Here is a 16,223-nt window from a genome sequence, read left to right on the forward strand (position 1 = left end):
CGCAATCACTTGTTCTTTATCATCATGTGTGAGTGCCATCCCTCCATCTTTGTGCAGGCAATGAATATAATTTTTTCTTCGGCGTGCGTTTGCTTTGGTGTGGAAAAATTTGGTGTTGGCATCTCCACAACGGATATAGGTGAGCCTCGATCTTTGCCTGATCCTAGATTTTTCTATGGTTGCTAGGCCGATGCAACGAATTTTGAGGCGACGTCTAAGTTCAGCCTCCTGGCTTGTGAGAGCTCTGGACTCCTGTGCAGCTTCCAATTGCAGGATGACTTCTTTGATTATGGCCAATTGCAGCTTTGTGTCTCCCACCTTTTCTTTACGCCATTTTTTGATGCTTTTAGCTACTCTGGCCAACTTGATGTGCAGACGTTTGATGGGCAGCTCGGTATTAACCGGCCTGCTCCAAGCCTCTTGGACCACTTCCTGGAAGCCGTGCATATTGATCCAGAAATTCTCAAAGCGGAAGGACGGGTTACAGTAGTGGTCAAGTTCTCCTTGCAGCAAGAGTGGCGTATGATCCGACATGAGCGATGGCAAGGAGTGGAGGAAACATGACGGGAATAGCAGCTCCCATTCGGCAGTGCATAATAGTCGGTCGATTCTTGTTAGTGTTGGATTGGACTGCTGGTTACTCCAAGTGAACCGGCGTCCGTTTAACTTAATCTCCTTCAGTCGCAGGTCATCTATTGTCGCCTTGAAAGAATTCATTAGTCGTCGATTGAGGTTTGAATTATTTTTATCTTCCGCTTGGTAGATTAGGTTGAAGTCGCCTAAGATGAGCCATCTGTCATGGTTTGGGGGGGGGGAATGTTCTTCAGTTCATGAAGGAACTGAATCTTGTCATCGTCCCTTTGTGGTCCATAGACTACAGTGATTTGCCATTCTGTCCCATCAGCCCTCATGGCAATCGACGCGGTGATCGTATTTGTGGACAGGTGTATGTTAGACAAATCGAAGAAATCTTCATTGACGGCAAGAAGGATGCCACCTCTAGTTTGCGCCGCCGGTAGGACGGCGAAAGAATTAGTAAATTTTGGGCCTAGAGTCCGGGTTATCTTGTGTTGGTCCACAAATTGGAGTTTTGTTTCTTGCAGACAAACAATCGTGGCGCCTGTGTCTCTCACAAGCTCACTCACTGTGTCTTGCCTGGAGCCGTCGTTCAGTCCCCTCACATTCCAGTTGAGAAGTCGACAATTACGTTGTGCCATTCTGTAACAGACTGGAAAACCCCAATGTGGTAATGTGTGCAGCAACTGGGCACAGACAACTTAACGGGAGATCACGGAGCAGCCAAAATAGACGGACAGGCGAAATAACGCTGAACCGGAAGCAAAGCAATATAAGGGTGCTGTTCAGTGCTGGCCCGGATGAAAGGCCAAAAATTTCTGGCATGACGACTCGCTGCAGCAGTAGTACAAAGCACGTAGAACAACGACGACCGACAATTTGGCAAGCTGGTTCACTGGGTTGCAGCAGCGGTGACTTGAGGCCCCTGGCTGTCACCCTGCATGCGTCCAGTGAGCAGAGTCTGCATTTGGCGAGCAGAGGCTTGCAGGAAGCTAAACGATGCGACACAGCAGTGCAGGAAGCAAAATAATGCATGGCGACTAACATGGATGAATTACTGGACCCTGGAGCATGGACGCATTGCATCTACTCACGAACAGTAGTTGTTGCCATGGTGTCGTCGAGGCCGCATAAGGCTGTCAAGGCCATGACCGCTGAGTCGTTGAGCGGTCCCTGGAAGAGGTTGATGTAGCGGAGGAACTGATCATCAGGGGTGAGGCCATCTTCTTCCAGGACTCCAAGGCGCTTCATGAGGACCTGCCTTGCACGTTCAGTGGTGTCTCCTTTGGGCCAGCACTTGGCCGCGATGCGGACGCTTTTCCGCACTGGGGGAGGTGGGCACCTCCTATGTCCCTGTTGACGGCCGATCCTGGCTGCTGGTAGCTGTAGTAGAGCAGGAGGTAGGGGACGTGAGATTGTGTCAAGGAACGTCGCTGTCGCAGACTCCACATTGTGCTCGCGGTCGGATGCTGTGGGGGTATAAACCCCTATACCCTTACGGCTAGACTTCGGCCAGGAGGCTTGGCCCATTACGAGACGAGTTCAAGGCTTGATCCGACAACCTGGAGTTTCGCGCAAGGAAACAAGATGTGGAGATCGAGCAGGATTCTAGTCGGTTAGAATAGGATCTGATATCGAATTATCCATGGCAATTGTAACCGACTAGGATTAGTTTCCCGATCTGTAACCCTGCCCTCCAGACTATATAAGGAGGGGCAAGGGACCCCCCTAGGACACATCATATTCTCTCAACACAAATCAATACAACCAGACGCAGGACGTAGGTATTACGCCAACTCGGCGGCCGAACCTGGATAAAAAGCTTGTCCGTGTCTTGCGTCACCATCGAGTTCGTAGTTTGCGCACCGTCTACCGACAAACTACTACCGTGGGTATACCCCAAGGTAGACTGCCGACCAGCTTTCGTCGACAGTGGCGCGCCAGGTAGGGGGTGTGCGTGCAACTTTTTCGGCGAACAAGATGGTCACGATCCCAGCTTCCGCGACCGTGCCCGAAGGCCTCACGTTCACCGTCGGCCAGATCACGTGGACGACGTGCAGCGGTGGTTTCGCGACCACGGTTTCGAAAGAGATCCAGATCCAATCTGAGATCACGCCGTCTCCGACCACACGCATGACGGCACCAAGCGCCCGACCACCGTTCCCACTCTACAAGGGAAGGGAGATCGACTGCTCGGACCTTCTCCAAGCGCTTGATCGCGCTGACTCCAAGCTACTCGAAGTTTCCCAACTAATAGATGGAGTTCTGCGTTGGCCCGACCAAGCCGCTCCAATGGATTTTTTCAAATCCCGCCGGCCAACTCGTGTCGCCACACACGAACGGCTGGAAACGTCTCTGACGATAACCTCAACCTCCTCAGGACGATCCGTCGAGCTCAAGAAGGAAGACTATCCTTGCGGCCTGAACAACTCGGCCTCTGTTTACTCACAGCACACCCAATCCGTTTTCAGCAAGGCGGGTTGGTCGCCGACAAGGAACAATCGTCACCACGTCAACATGGTGACAATCCGAGAACTACGGGACGGCCAGGTTTCCAGCACCAACTCAAGCACCGGCTCCGTCCCCACCGAGGTTATAAACACCGAAGACGAGGACTACGACCTGGATTTTCCTTCACACCCTCCGGGTTTCGACCGATTCCCGATATTCCCCCCGGCGAGGGGATATTGTGTTCAATGTCAGCGCCGACGAACCGGTCGTTGATGGAGAAACAGATGACCAGAGGCAACTCCGCGAACAGCGTAACGCCGATCGCGCCCGACGACGTGCGGATGAGCAACAACAAATGCCACCAAATAATCTCAACGATGCCTTTGATATGGTCGGGGACCAGCCAGTCTACAAAACGCCAAGCGCCAACGTGGCTGTCGCCATGGCTAACCTGGATCGGCTTCCTGACACCCCCGAATGCCAGGGAGTCCGGACCAGCATCCGAGCACACCTGATCGCCGCAATGGGACAGACAGCCACTCTGCTCAAGAGAGTCCAGGACGTCTCTTATACGGAAGCCACCTCCGACCAGACTAATCGTAGCCGGGCCTCACCCAGCAGGCGTCACCACAGCCGCTCCCCCGACAACCGTCGAGGGGACTCACGGCGTGACGATGGTGGTCGGGACGCCGATGGCCGCCGCAAGCAGAACCGCGTACGCGGCCAAGAAGAAGATCAACACTGGGATCTCCGCCACAACATCCCTCCCAAAGATGCCCGGGACCGCATCAACAGGCGCGCCGCAGAGAGAGCAGTCCACGAAAACCTGCGCCGCATCGAGTACGATGCAACGCACGGGCCTCCGGGCCTAAGACAGTTCTCCTCACACCTCCGCCAGGTCGTGTGGCCCCGCAATTTCAAGCTCGAAAAACTTAAAAAATACGACGGCAAGGAAAATCCAGAGAACTGGATCACCCTCTATGAAATCGCCGTCCGATCAGCGGCAGGGGATGAGCACGTCATGGCCAACTACTTCCCCGTAGTCCTCGACCAGGCTGGTCATCAGTGGCTTCTCGGCTTGCCCGAGGACTCCTTCGACTCTTGGGAAGAGCTACGCCAGGCTTTCATCGACAACTTCATCGCCACATGCGAGCAGCCTGGAAATAAGTATGATCTTGAAAGGATAAGGGACAGGAAGAACGAACCTCTGCGCGATTACATCCGACGATTCTCGGATATGCGCCTCAAAATCCCGAAGATTTCCCATGACAAGGCCATCTTAGCCTTCATCAAGGGCCTGCGTTTCCACGAAGCGCTGAGGAACAAGCTGTTGCGCAAGCGCCCAACAACGGTAGCAGAGCTCCTCGCCACGGCCAAAAATTACGCCGATGCCGATGACGTAGAAAAACTAATCCGAGACGATGCGAGAGGTCCCGACCAGCCTCCCCGGCGAGATGACGGTCGTGGTCGCTACGACAGCAGAAGCCACCGCCGCTCCGACAACCGCGATCACCGAGAGGGTTGGGATCGGCGGCGCGACAGCCGCGACAACTTCAGAGGAAAGCGCCCTCGTGACTACGACCACGAAGTAAATACGGTCAAACGTCCCAATGGACGACGGGATTACCAAGAAGACTACAACAAAACGTTGAAGGGACCATGCCAACTACACCCAAAGTCCAATCATACCATGGAAGAGTGCCGCGTCCTCAAAAGTATCTATACACGGCGGGCCGCCCAAGACGACTCCGCCAAGAAAAATAACAAGCGCGACGGGCACGACCATGAAGATGAGGATGAGGACCAAGATAGGGACCCCCGACACCAATACGTCAGCCCCACTGACGTGGTCCACTCCATTTTCGGGGGCAAGGTCTCCACCGAGTCCAAGCGGGAAAGAAAGCTGTTAAAGAGAGCCTGCCTCAACATAGACAGCACGGACGGGCTGATCGCAGACCCAAAATTTCCCACGTGGTCCCACAGGGAGATCTCGTTCAGCAGGAAGGACCAGTGGGCCGCTATCCCAGAGCCGGGTCGTTTCCCCCTGATTCTTGACCCCTGCATCAACAGCATCAGATTCGAGCGCGTGCTCGTGGACGGGGGAAGCTCCATCGACATCCTCTTCCGCAACAGCCTGCCCGCCCTCAAGATATCCCCGGCACAACTAAAACCTTACGACGCCCAATTCTGGGGGGTTTTGCCAGGTCAAAGTTCCGTGCCTCTCGGACAGATAACATTGCCTGTCCAATTCGGCACACCCGACCACTTCCGGACGGAGTTCATCAACTTCGTAGTCGCGGATTTCGACGGGACCTATCACGCCATACTGGGCCGCCCATCGCTGACAAAGTTCATGGCAGTCCCGCACTACTCATACCTAGTCCTTAAGATGCCCACGGAGAAGGGTGTCCTAACCGTCAAAGGCAACGTCTACACTGCGTACACCTGCGAAGAAGAAAGCTTCAAGATCACCGAGGCAATTGACATCTCAATCCGCATGGCGGAAACAGCAAACCAAGCCGCACAGCTGCCTCCCGACCAGCTCCGATTACCCGAACAGACGACAGCCAGGAAGAACTCGAAATCCAAGGAGTACAAAGAAGTGCAGCTGGTCGAAGGCAACCCCGAGAAGACAGCCCTCATCGGGGCCAACCTGGATCCAAAATAGGAAGACGCGCTCGTCAGGTTTCTAAGGGACAACGTGAGCGTTTTCGCATGGAAACCCGCAGACATGCCCGGTGTCCCACGAAACCTGATCGAGCACTCCTTAAATGTCTCGAAGACCGCAAGACCAATCAAGCAAAAACTGCGACGGTTCGCTCGCGACAAAAAGGAGGCTATTAGGACAGAAATAACACGGCTTCTAGCAGCCGGATTCATAAAAGAAGTGTATCACCCCGATTGGCTCGCCAATCCGGTTCTTGTACGCAAAAAGAATAATGAATGGAGAATGTGCGTTGATTACACTGATCTCAACAAACACTGTCCTAAAGATCCTTTTGGTCTCCCTCGCATCGACGAGGTGGTCGACTCAACGGCCGGATGCGAACTCCTCTCCTTTCTAGACTGCTACTCTGGTTATCACCAGATCTCGCTAAAGGAAGAAGATCAGATCAAAACATCCTTTATCACACCCTTCGGCGCATACTGCTACAGGACCATGTCTTTCGGACTCAAAAACGCCGGAGCCACTTATCAAAGGGCCATCCAGCAATGCCTCCACGACGAGATTCGTGATGACCTCGTCGAGGCCTATGTGGACGATGTGGTCGTAAAAACAAGGGACGCGAGCACCCTAATCGACAACTTAGACCGAACCTTCAAGGCACTTAATAGGTACAAGTGGAAGCTCAACCCCAAAAAATGCATTTTCGGTGTTCCTTCTGGTCTACTGCTCGGCAACGTTGTCAGTCGCGACGGCATACGACCAAACCCTTCAAAAGTAAAGGCGGTACTTGACATGCGACCACCAAAGAACGTAAAGGATATCCAAAAGCTAACAAGATGTATGGCCGCCCTCAGTCGCTTCATCTCAAGGCTAGGAGAAAAAGGCCTCCCTTTCTTCAAACTGTTAAAAGCGTCGGAAAAGTTTTCTTGGACAGAAGAAGCCGACACCGCATTCAACCAGCTTAAGACCTTCCTCACTTCACCACCTGTCCTTACAGCGCCTCAGCCCAATGAAGACCTACTCCTTTACATTGCTGCAACCGACAGGGTTGTCTCCACGGCAATAGTGGTCGAGCGAGGTGAACCAGGTCACGCCTACAAGGTCCAGAGACCGGTTTACTTCATAAGTGAAGTCTTAAACGAGTCCAAGGCCAGGTATCCTCAAATACAGAAGCTCATATACGCCATTCTAATAACGTCAAGAAAGCTGAAGCACTACTTCGACGGCCATCGAGTCCTGGTGACAACCAGTTTCCCTCTCGGGGACATCCTGCGCAATAAAGACGCCAATGGCAGAATCGTGAAATGGGCAATGGAATTATGTCCATTTTCCCTGGAGTTCCAGAGTCGCACCACTGTCAAGTCTCAGGCCCTGGTCGATTTCATTGCTGAATGGACGGATCTCAACGAGCCTTCCGTTCCCGATGCCTCAGACCACTGGTCAATGTTCTTTGACGGGTCCTTGAACATCAACGGTGCCGGCGCTGGGATACTGTTCGTATCACCCAACAAGGACAAACTGCGTTACGTCCTTCGGATCCTTTTTCCGGCGTCAAACAACGTCGCCGAATACGAAGCATGCTTGCATGGCATAAGACTAGCCGTAGAGCTGGGAGTCAAGCGCCTCTATGTTTATGGCAACTCCGCTTTGGTCATCAACCAGCTCAACAAGGAGTGGGACGCAACCCACGAGAAGATGGATCTCTACTGCAAAGAAATTCGCAAATGGGAAACCAACTTCTACGACATGGAGTACATCCACGTGGTCCGGGATAAGAACCAAGCAGCAGATGCGTTGTCGAAGTTAGGCTCATCTCGGGCCCAGATCCCGCGGGGTATTTTCGTCCAGGACATCCACGAGCCGAGCGTAGGCTCCTCCCTGGTCGACAAGCAGCCCACCGAGGCAATGCTCATAGACGACGCCACTCCGACAACCGGTGGGCCTGACTGGCGTACCCCGTTCATCAAATACATATCAGACGGGATAGGCCTCCAGGACAAAACAGAGAACGAGCGCCTCATTCGACGATCAAAGAACTACGTCCTGGTCGACGGCAAACTCATGCGGAAAAACGCAAGCTCCGAAGTACTGCTCAAGTGCGTACCCCAAGATGATGGTATCAAGCTCTTAGAGGACATACATGCTGGATCCTGCGGCAATCACACCGCATCCAGAACGCTGGTCGGAAAGGCTTTCCGAGCAGGTTTTTATTGGCCAACCGCGGTCGGCGACGCAGAAAAACTGGTTCGACATTGTGAAGGATGCCAGTTTTTCGCTAAGAGGACCCACGTACCTGCCCACGAAATTCAAACCATCCCGTCGTCTTGGCCCTTTGCTTGCTGGGGGCTTGACATGATCGGGCCATTTAAACCAGCCCCGGGCAATTTCAAGTTTGTTTTCGTGTTAATCGACAAGTTCTCCAAGTGGATTGAATACATGCCTCTGGTCAAGGCAACCTCCGAGAAGGCTGTGGAGTTCCTCAATCAAATCATACACAGATTCGGCATCCCGAACAGCATAATCACCGACCTGGGCACTCAGTTTACTGGCACCACTTTTTGGGACTTCTGCGATGACAGAGGCATAGTCATAAAATACGTGTCAGTGGCACATCCACGTGCCAACGGTCAAGTGGAACGTGCTAACGGAATGATCGTTGACGCCCTAAAGAAAAGGTTGTACACCGAAAACGACAGAGCGCCCGGTCGATGGATGAAAGAATTGCCGGCAGTGGTCTGGGGCCTCCGAACTCAGACCAGTCGAAACACAGGGGTGTCTCCCTACTTCATGGTGTACGGTGCAGAGGCGGTCCTGCCGTCTGACATACACTTCGGATCTCCTAGAATCGAACACTTCGACCAGGCGACCGCCGACAACGCCAGAGAACTCGAAATCAATTGCATGGAGGAAAAGCGTTTAGATTCCTGTCTCCGAACAGCAAAATATCTCGCGGCAGTCAGGCGATACTACAACAGGAATGTCAAGGACCGTTCCTTCGTGGTCGGCGATCTGGTACTTCGATGGAAAACAAGCCAGGAGGGAATGCACAAGCTATCCACTCCCTGGGAAGGACCCTTCGTGGTGACCGAGGTCACACGACCTACGTCCTACAGATTGGCATACCCAGATGGAACGCGAGTGCCTAACTCTTTGCACATCGACAAGCTGCGACGTTTCTATCCATAAAGTTTTGATAACTTTCCTTCGTAAGTATCTTATAATTGTTGATAATGAAATTCTCTATTTTTTTGCCTGTACCTTGTCGCACACAGCACTCGGCAAAACTCCTGCAATGGATGCTCTTAACGACTACCAAGACGAATACGGTGACACGTCACTCAGATATTCTTACAACGCTCAAAATAACAGTCATGACAAAAAAGACCAACTTTATTACAAACTTTACATACAAAGTTTACAATAAATACCCTGACGGGCAGACACTAGTCTATTTCTACAGACTACTGGCCTAGCTGCTCGGGCTGATCACCCGCCTGGCCCTGCTGCCCGGACGAAGGGGTCGGGGCCACCGGCGCCTGGCTGGTCGAGACCGCAGGCGTCGACCGCCCATCTCCCGCAACGGACGCGCCCGACAACTCCCTGGCCGACCTATCTGAACTCGGCTGGTCGGGGGGAGTGGCCGTTCCGCACAGATTGATGTCGCCGATCACTGTCGACGACAAGTCCAGCAGACTACCCCGAAGCTCGTCTGCTTCCAGTGGACCGACTTCCTTCGGGTACCCCTTCTCCAGTCGGCTCAAGTCGACCAGGGGGTAGTGGGCGCGCACCATGCTGAGGACGTGCGCGCCGGCAAACTCCCCGGCGTCCTTCACGAACTGCTGGAGCCAGTCCCACGCCCGTTGCGCCTTCTCGACCGGGGTCAACTGCGGCGCGCGGGGCTGGCTCTCCGGGAGCTCGGGACTGATCAGGTCTAGGACCGGGGACACTCCTTTCCAGATCCTGCAACAGTTGACCTTCCAGGAGTCCCGGTCCTTGATCAGATCATCCAGGTGCTTCTTGGCGTTCACCTTGAGCACTGCAAACGAAACAAAGCGTTATTTTCGGCATACCAAACAAACAAAGGGGCAACAAGCAGCAGCACCCATTACCAGATAATTCCCGGTCCTTTCGACCCAATTCCTCTTCCACTCGCCGCCCGGACTCCAGCGCACCGGCGAGCTGTTGGCTGAGCTGCTCCTTCTCTTGTCGGAGGCGCGCCACCTCCTCCTCCAAGTCTGCGTGAATCATAAACTGGTCAGTAAAGCAAACTACACAAGTACGCAAAGCTGCTCAGAGCGTGTGACTAACCTTCTCGGTGCCGGTACTGATCGGCCAAGCGACGAGTGAGGTCGAGACGACGCTCCTCTTGGGCACTCATCTCGGCCACCTTCTCCCCGACTTCCGACCGCAGCCGGTCTACCTCTGCGGCAAGGGCCTTGTTCTCGGCCACGACGCCTTCTATTTGGTCAAAGCACCGTTTCCGGTATTTTGCCGTTTTCATTACGACCTGCAAAGCAAGCGTATAACGACCATGCAAGGCAAGGCATACAATGTACAGCAGTACAAAAAGCCGCTTACCTTGACTTCGTCGACGAGGCGCTTGGCCGCGCGCTCCACCCTGGCGGCCTCCTCGGTCTCGGCGAGCTCCTCATGCCCGATAAAGTGATCCCCGCGTTGGCACCACACATAAACGTGTTGGCGGCCATCACGGGGACGACCCTCAATCTCTTCCACCTCGTCATCGGAGGCCGCCCGGGTCTCCTCCTCCTGCGCTGCGCCACCCCCGGTGGTGGTCCCAGGTATTACTGGCCCTCGAATCAGACCTGGGGAGCCTGCAGCCGAAGAGGGTCCTGCTCGGGGTGGCATGGGGACTTCACTCCTCCCGGCAGGAGGAGCGGTCGGGGATCTTCCCTCCTCTTCTGTGGAGCCAGCTGAGGGAGCCTCTTCAGCCCTGGTCGGGCTGCCTGTCGTAGTCAGTGCTGCGGTCGGGAGCCCCTCGGTGCTCCCAGGCGCGACTGCAGCTGTAGGCTGCTCTGTGGTCTGGGGAGCCGTATCTTCAGCAGCGCGGACAGGCTCGCCCGTCCCCTGGCTGGCAGCCTGGCCGGGGTCGACATCCGACGCCGCACTACAGGAACAAAAGTGTAATTTCAAAAAAAAAAGACAAAGAGAAGTCCAAAATACGTAAGTCGAACACTTACAGGTCTGATCGGCGGTGGGTCGCGGTGAACCTCCTCCTCGCCCGGCCGGTCGGCACCTGCGCCCCCATCTCGACAACTTGCGGTGCAGGGGGGTCGCTGGCCACTCGATCAGTAGCGGCCGGCGCATTATCTGGGCGGCTCCGAACCCGTCGGACTAACGACGGCGCAGCCTCCTCGTCGTCGTCGTCGTCGTCAACGATTCGCACGAGCCGACGACGCTTCGGTGCTTGGCTGCTCTCCGCCGGTAGATCTGCTGGCAGCTCCGGTGTCGGCAAGGGATCTGCCGGCAATGGCCTCTTCCCCGCTACCCTCTCCTCGGAGGTCGGGACGGGGCGGGCTTGGTCCTCCTCACTGCTGGTGTAATGAGTACACCGAGCAGCGTCCTCCTCTGGCGGGTCTTCTCCCGCAGGATTTTCCATCCCCGGTGCCAGTGATACATACACTGTGCACCGGTCAACATCGCCGATCTGCAAAAGCAACAGAGATGAGTCAGGTGCAGACGATATACGAATGCTAAAACAAAATAATCTGCTACATACCTTTGGTGCTGGTCGTCCTAACTTGAAGGCTTGCACCCGGTCACTGCCACGGATGAAGCCTCCGTCCGCGAAGTTAAACAGCTCGTTCAACAGCTGTTGTACCTCCGCTTTCTCCAAGATCTCCGATCGCATCCTGGTCGGGTCCACGCTTCCGGCATACTCGTACGCCGAGTGCACCCTCTTCTGGCAGGGCATCACCCGACGACAAATGAAGTTGCCGACCACGCCAAGCCCGTCCAGGCGCGACCAGTCGATCAGCTTCATGAGATCCGCCACTGGACCGTCGAACTCCGGGCGGTCGGTCCAGCTCATCCTCTTCTCAGGAATGTATCCCACGTCGCAGAAAGTGGAGCTACCCAGTTCCTCCCTGATGTAGAACCACTTCCTGTACCATTCGGTCAAGGAAGTGTTCCATGGACAGTGCAGGTAGCGATTCTTCATTCCATCACGAAGGTTGAGGTATACTCCAACTGCTCCCTTCTTCCTCAAGCAGAAAAGATACCGAAAAAGATCGAAGTGCGGCTCTATGCCAACATAGGCCTCGCACAAGTGGATAAAAGTGGAAATGAGGAGAATTGAGTTCGGGTGCAGATTGCAAATCCCGATCTCATAATACAAAAGAAGACCTTGAAGAAAAGGATGAACAGGAACACCAAAGCCCCTCTTAATGAAATCTTCAAATACGACGATCTCACCGGCGCGGGGGTCGGGGTAGCTCTCCCCCTCCGGTGCCCTCCAGCCACCGAGCTCCGGGCTGTGCAGAAGCCCCATATCGACGAGGTCACCAAGAGATTTCGCGGTGCTGCGGGACTTTTTTCACTCCTTGCCATCAGTTCGGTCCTCTTCTTGGAGTCGCTCTTCGCCATTGGAGGTGCGAAGGTGGGCTTGAGTTAGGAAGATGCAGGTGGTTGAAGGAGGCGAGAGCGGAAGGCTTGAAGGCAATGGCAGGGTAAGCAGTATAGGCGGAACTGTCAGGCTCTTATAACCCGCAACTCCACCTCTCCCACATCCCGTAATCTCGGGAAGTGGGCGGGCCATGCGGCGGATGCGGCGTTTCGGTTTACAATGATTATAGACAATTAATGCGGCGGAACTTTCGTACCAATTGATGGTTTCCTTTTCTCAAATCATGCAAAGGGCGGCTGCACAGTTGCCAGGCGCAATTTTTCATGCATCCATCTGACACCCTGTCAGGAGGTCTCGTCACGTCAACTTTAACTGGAAAGATCTTTTCAAAAACAAGAAGACACATATGCCAGAGGGTCAACAATCCAAGGATTGCACCGACCTCCGAGCACTCAACGCTCGGGGACTGGTCGCCCAGTCTATCAGCTCGGAACTTCAAGGACTGCACCGACCACCGAGCACTCGACGCTCGGGGACTGGTCGCCCAGTCTATCAGCTCGGAACTTCAAGGACTGCACCGACCACCGAGCACTCGACGCTCGGGGACTGGTCGCCCAGTCTATCAGCTCGGAACTTCAAGGACTGCACCGACCACCGAGCACTCGATGCTCGGGGACTGGTCGTACAGTACAGCAACACAGAATTCTAAGGAGCGCACTTGGTGCTTGGGGACTGGTCGATTGGTCTATTCCATTGCAGACGGACTGGTAAATTCAATTTTTTAGACCTTGCTACAAGGCTCATACTTCGCCTTCCAGCAAGCTCGGGGACTACATCGGTACGATGCATCTGGCGATGCATCTCAGTTACAGAATTTCTTTGAGGACTTTTATTTTGACCCTGGCACCACGTGCCTACGTCACCTACTACCAGGCTCGGGGACTAAGTGGGCACACTTCACCTTGCGGTGAATATGCTTGCTTTTTTTTGATGTTTATACCTTTCAAAAAAGTAAAGTGGGCACACTTCACCAGGAAAGAAATCTTTTTTAATTTAGAGCACCATGCATTCTTCGAACAACTCGCTTCTTCGATGTCAATGTTGATCAACTGTCTTTTGAGTTGGTCAAAGAACCGTTGCAACTGTTTGGGCGACCTTCCCACTTATTGAAGACGTCAAGTTTCACTGATCGAAGAAGCTCAAGACGGCGTGTTACATCACAATACATGGTGCTCGGGGACTAGCTGTGGGGGTATAAACCCCTATACCCTTACGGCTAGACTTCGGCCAGGAGGCTTGGCCCATTACGAGACGAGTTCAAGGCTTGATCCGACAACCTAGAGTTTCGCGCAAGGAAACAAGATGTGGAGATCGAGCAGGATTCTAGTCGGTTAGAATAGGATCTGATATCGAATTATCCATGGCAATTGTAACCGACTAGGATTAGTTTCCCGATCTGTAACCCTGCCCTCCAGACTATATAAGGAGGGGCAAGGGACCCCCCTAGGACACATCATATTCTCTCAACACAAATCAATACAACCAGACGCAGGACGTAGGTATTACGCCAACTCGGCGGCCGAACCTGGATAAAAAGCTTGTCCGTGTCTTGCGTCACCATCGAGTTCGTAGTTTGCGCACCGTCTACCGACAAACTACTACCGTGGGTATACCCCAAGGTAGACTGCCGACCAGCTTTCGTCGACAGATGCTGGTGATGTTGTGACAGGCGCTGTCGCCGTCATCGGTGACGCGCAGCTCGGACGCCATCTTGTGTGACCCGGCCCGCGGATCCTGCGCCTGGAGTAGAAGTAGCCTGGCTTGAAGCAGTTCGCCCATGTGGGCGCGGCAGATGCTGGAGGTGCTGCGTCCTGGGGGTTAGGCGCCTGGTTGAGCTGACTTGGTGCCGGGCGCTGCATGTCCTCTGCTCCAACCTGTGGAAGGCTCCTGCACGACAGAGGAGGGTCAGGGGAAGCAGAGGCCTGCTGAAACATTGGTCGTGACGCTGTCGGCGGGCTTGGGGAGCAGTCGTCGTTGTCATGTTCATTGTCAGATTGGCACCTTGTGTTGCAGCGTCGAGGAGTATCTGGGGTTGGCTGTCGAGGTGCAGGTCGAGTCGGCGAACGTTGCTTGCCACCGCTGCGGCGCCGGCTGCCGCGTTCACGGCTACGCCCACGGGTCTTCCTTGCCGGTGGCGTCATGATCTCCGGCTGACCTTCAATGGGGCTGGTGCCCCTACCGCGCTCCTCCGAAGCAGGGCCAGCACCGATGACGGCCGCCGAAGAGCAGGGCGTGACGTAGTTGCTGGTCTCGCTGGGTGCAGACATGTGCCGTGGAGGAGTCCTGAGCGAGGCAGCGTGGTGTCGCCCGCAAAGCGGTGGACGACTCTCGGAGGAGTGCCGGCGGTGACCCCCGGCTGCGGATGAGGAGCCGTTCCGACGACCACGACGCGATTCCGATCTCTCGCGCTCCCGTTCTCTGGCCGGGGCGCGGGAGAGGCTGCACACCAGCCTGGAGCCCCAGCTTCTCCTCTTGTCATGACGGCGTCCGCGGCGATCATCGTCGTCGTCGTCGTCTCTGCGTCTGTCGTGCCTGGGGACGGGCGGTGGTGGTTCGTGCCGCTCCCGCGGTCCACGCTCGCCGTCGATGATGCCGTAGTCCCAGTCAAGTTTTCTTGACGACGAGCGGCCGTACTCGTCCGGCGGCGACTCAACGATGTCGAGGTGGACTAACACCTTGAAGGTGAGCCCTCGGCGTCCTCTGGGTGGAGCTGCGCCTTCCTGCACTGTCACCATGTTCCCTGTCAATGTTAGCCATGTTACCTTGGGGATGTCGGATGGATTGTGCGTCCAGGCCCAGAGGCAGAAAGCTCTGGTGTCGTCACGGCTCCGGGTACGTGCATCAACGTAGTCGATGTCGCAGGTTCTGGCAATTGCCCTCTTCGCGATGCTTTCGTTCCAGGCATGAGCCGGGATCCCCTCGAGGCAGATGCAGACATGGTGGCGGAGGTCGATGAGGTCGCTGTAGGGGAGGATGCGCCAAGGCATGATCCGGATGTTGATGCGGCCTACTGGAAGTCGCCCCATGTCCAGCGCCGCGTCGTGATGGTGCTGGTGCTCGAAGATGATGAGGAAGTCCTCCGGCCGGTGGCGTGACACCTTGATGTCCTTCTCCAGGATGCCGAGCTCGGTGCAGAAAGCCCTCTTGATGGCCTCCGGTCCGACATCGTCGCGGTCCCCGCGGTCCCTGCACAGGCATGCCACCACGGCACACGTTGACAGCCGCCTGAGCTCTTTCTCCATTGCCTCGTTGGCAGCCGCCACTGCAGCGGTCTCCGCCGGGCGCAGAGCTGGGTCCCCCGGAAGCGACATGGTGGTTCGGGGCAGCTTGGGGAAGTTGGCGAGGTCGAGCGGTGGTGGACGCGGCTGCTCCGGGGTTGGGGCTTGGCTCCGTGGGAGGGGATGTGCTGCTCGTGGTCGACACTCTCGAGCTTTATGGCCAATCCGGCCGCATTGAAGGCAACGAACTGGGTCCCTGCAATCAGCGGCGGAGTGTCCACGAGAGAGGCAGCGGAAGCATTTACCTCGGTGCTGAGCGCCAAAAGCGGGGCGATGCAGAGGCGTGCGCCATGAAGACTCTCTGTCCTTGAAGTCGACACGACGCCACCAACGCCTACGACGGACCAGAGACCAGCCATCGCCGTCGCGGGCGGCGCCCTGCCCACCCGTCTTGTCGCCGGAGCCTTGGGAAGGAACGTCGCCATAAGAGAAGGCAATGTCGCCATAAGTGAGGGCGGCGCGGCGTCCAGAGGCACCGAGGTGCGCGGCCGAACCGGATCCAGGGGCTGCCGAAATGAAGGATCTACAGGACCAGTAGTTGGTGGGCGGGGGGAGTAATGGCGGTGGCAGGAAGGACGAGGAGCAGGGGAGCGGGATTTGGGAGGAG

The 16,223-nt window shown here is 55.4% G+C and overlaps 1 protein-coding gene across 1 annotated transcript; it reads right to left on the bottom strand.

The window, feature by feature from the left end:
• LOC110436142 lies at window positions 1,361-15,898 on the bottom strand. The gene is made up of 3 exons (XM_021462403.1): window positions 14,340-15,898; window positions 13,987-14,225; window positions 1,361-2,042 (listed from the first exon to the last, which is right to left on the bottom strand). Exons 1-3 carry the CDS (start codon window positions 15,647-15,649, stop codon window positions 1,663-1,665), a joined length of 1,929 nt encoding a protein of 642 aa, XP_021318078.1. The 5' UTR covers window positions 15,650-15,898; the 3' UTR covers window positions 1,361-1,662.

This window comes from Sorghum bicolor, chromosome 6 (assembly GCF_000003195.3).
Source record: "Sorghum bicolor cultivar BTx623 chromosome 6, Sorghum_bicolor_NCBIv3, whole genome shotgun sequence".
Classification (NCBI taxonomy): domain Eukaryota; kingdom Viridiplantae; phylum Streptophyta; class Magnoliopsida; order Poales; family Poaceae; genus Sorghum; species Sorghum bicolor.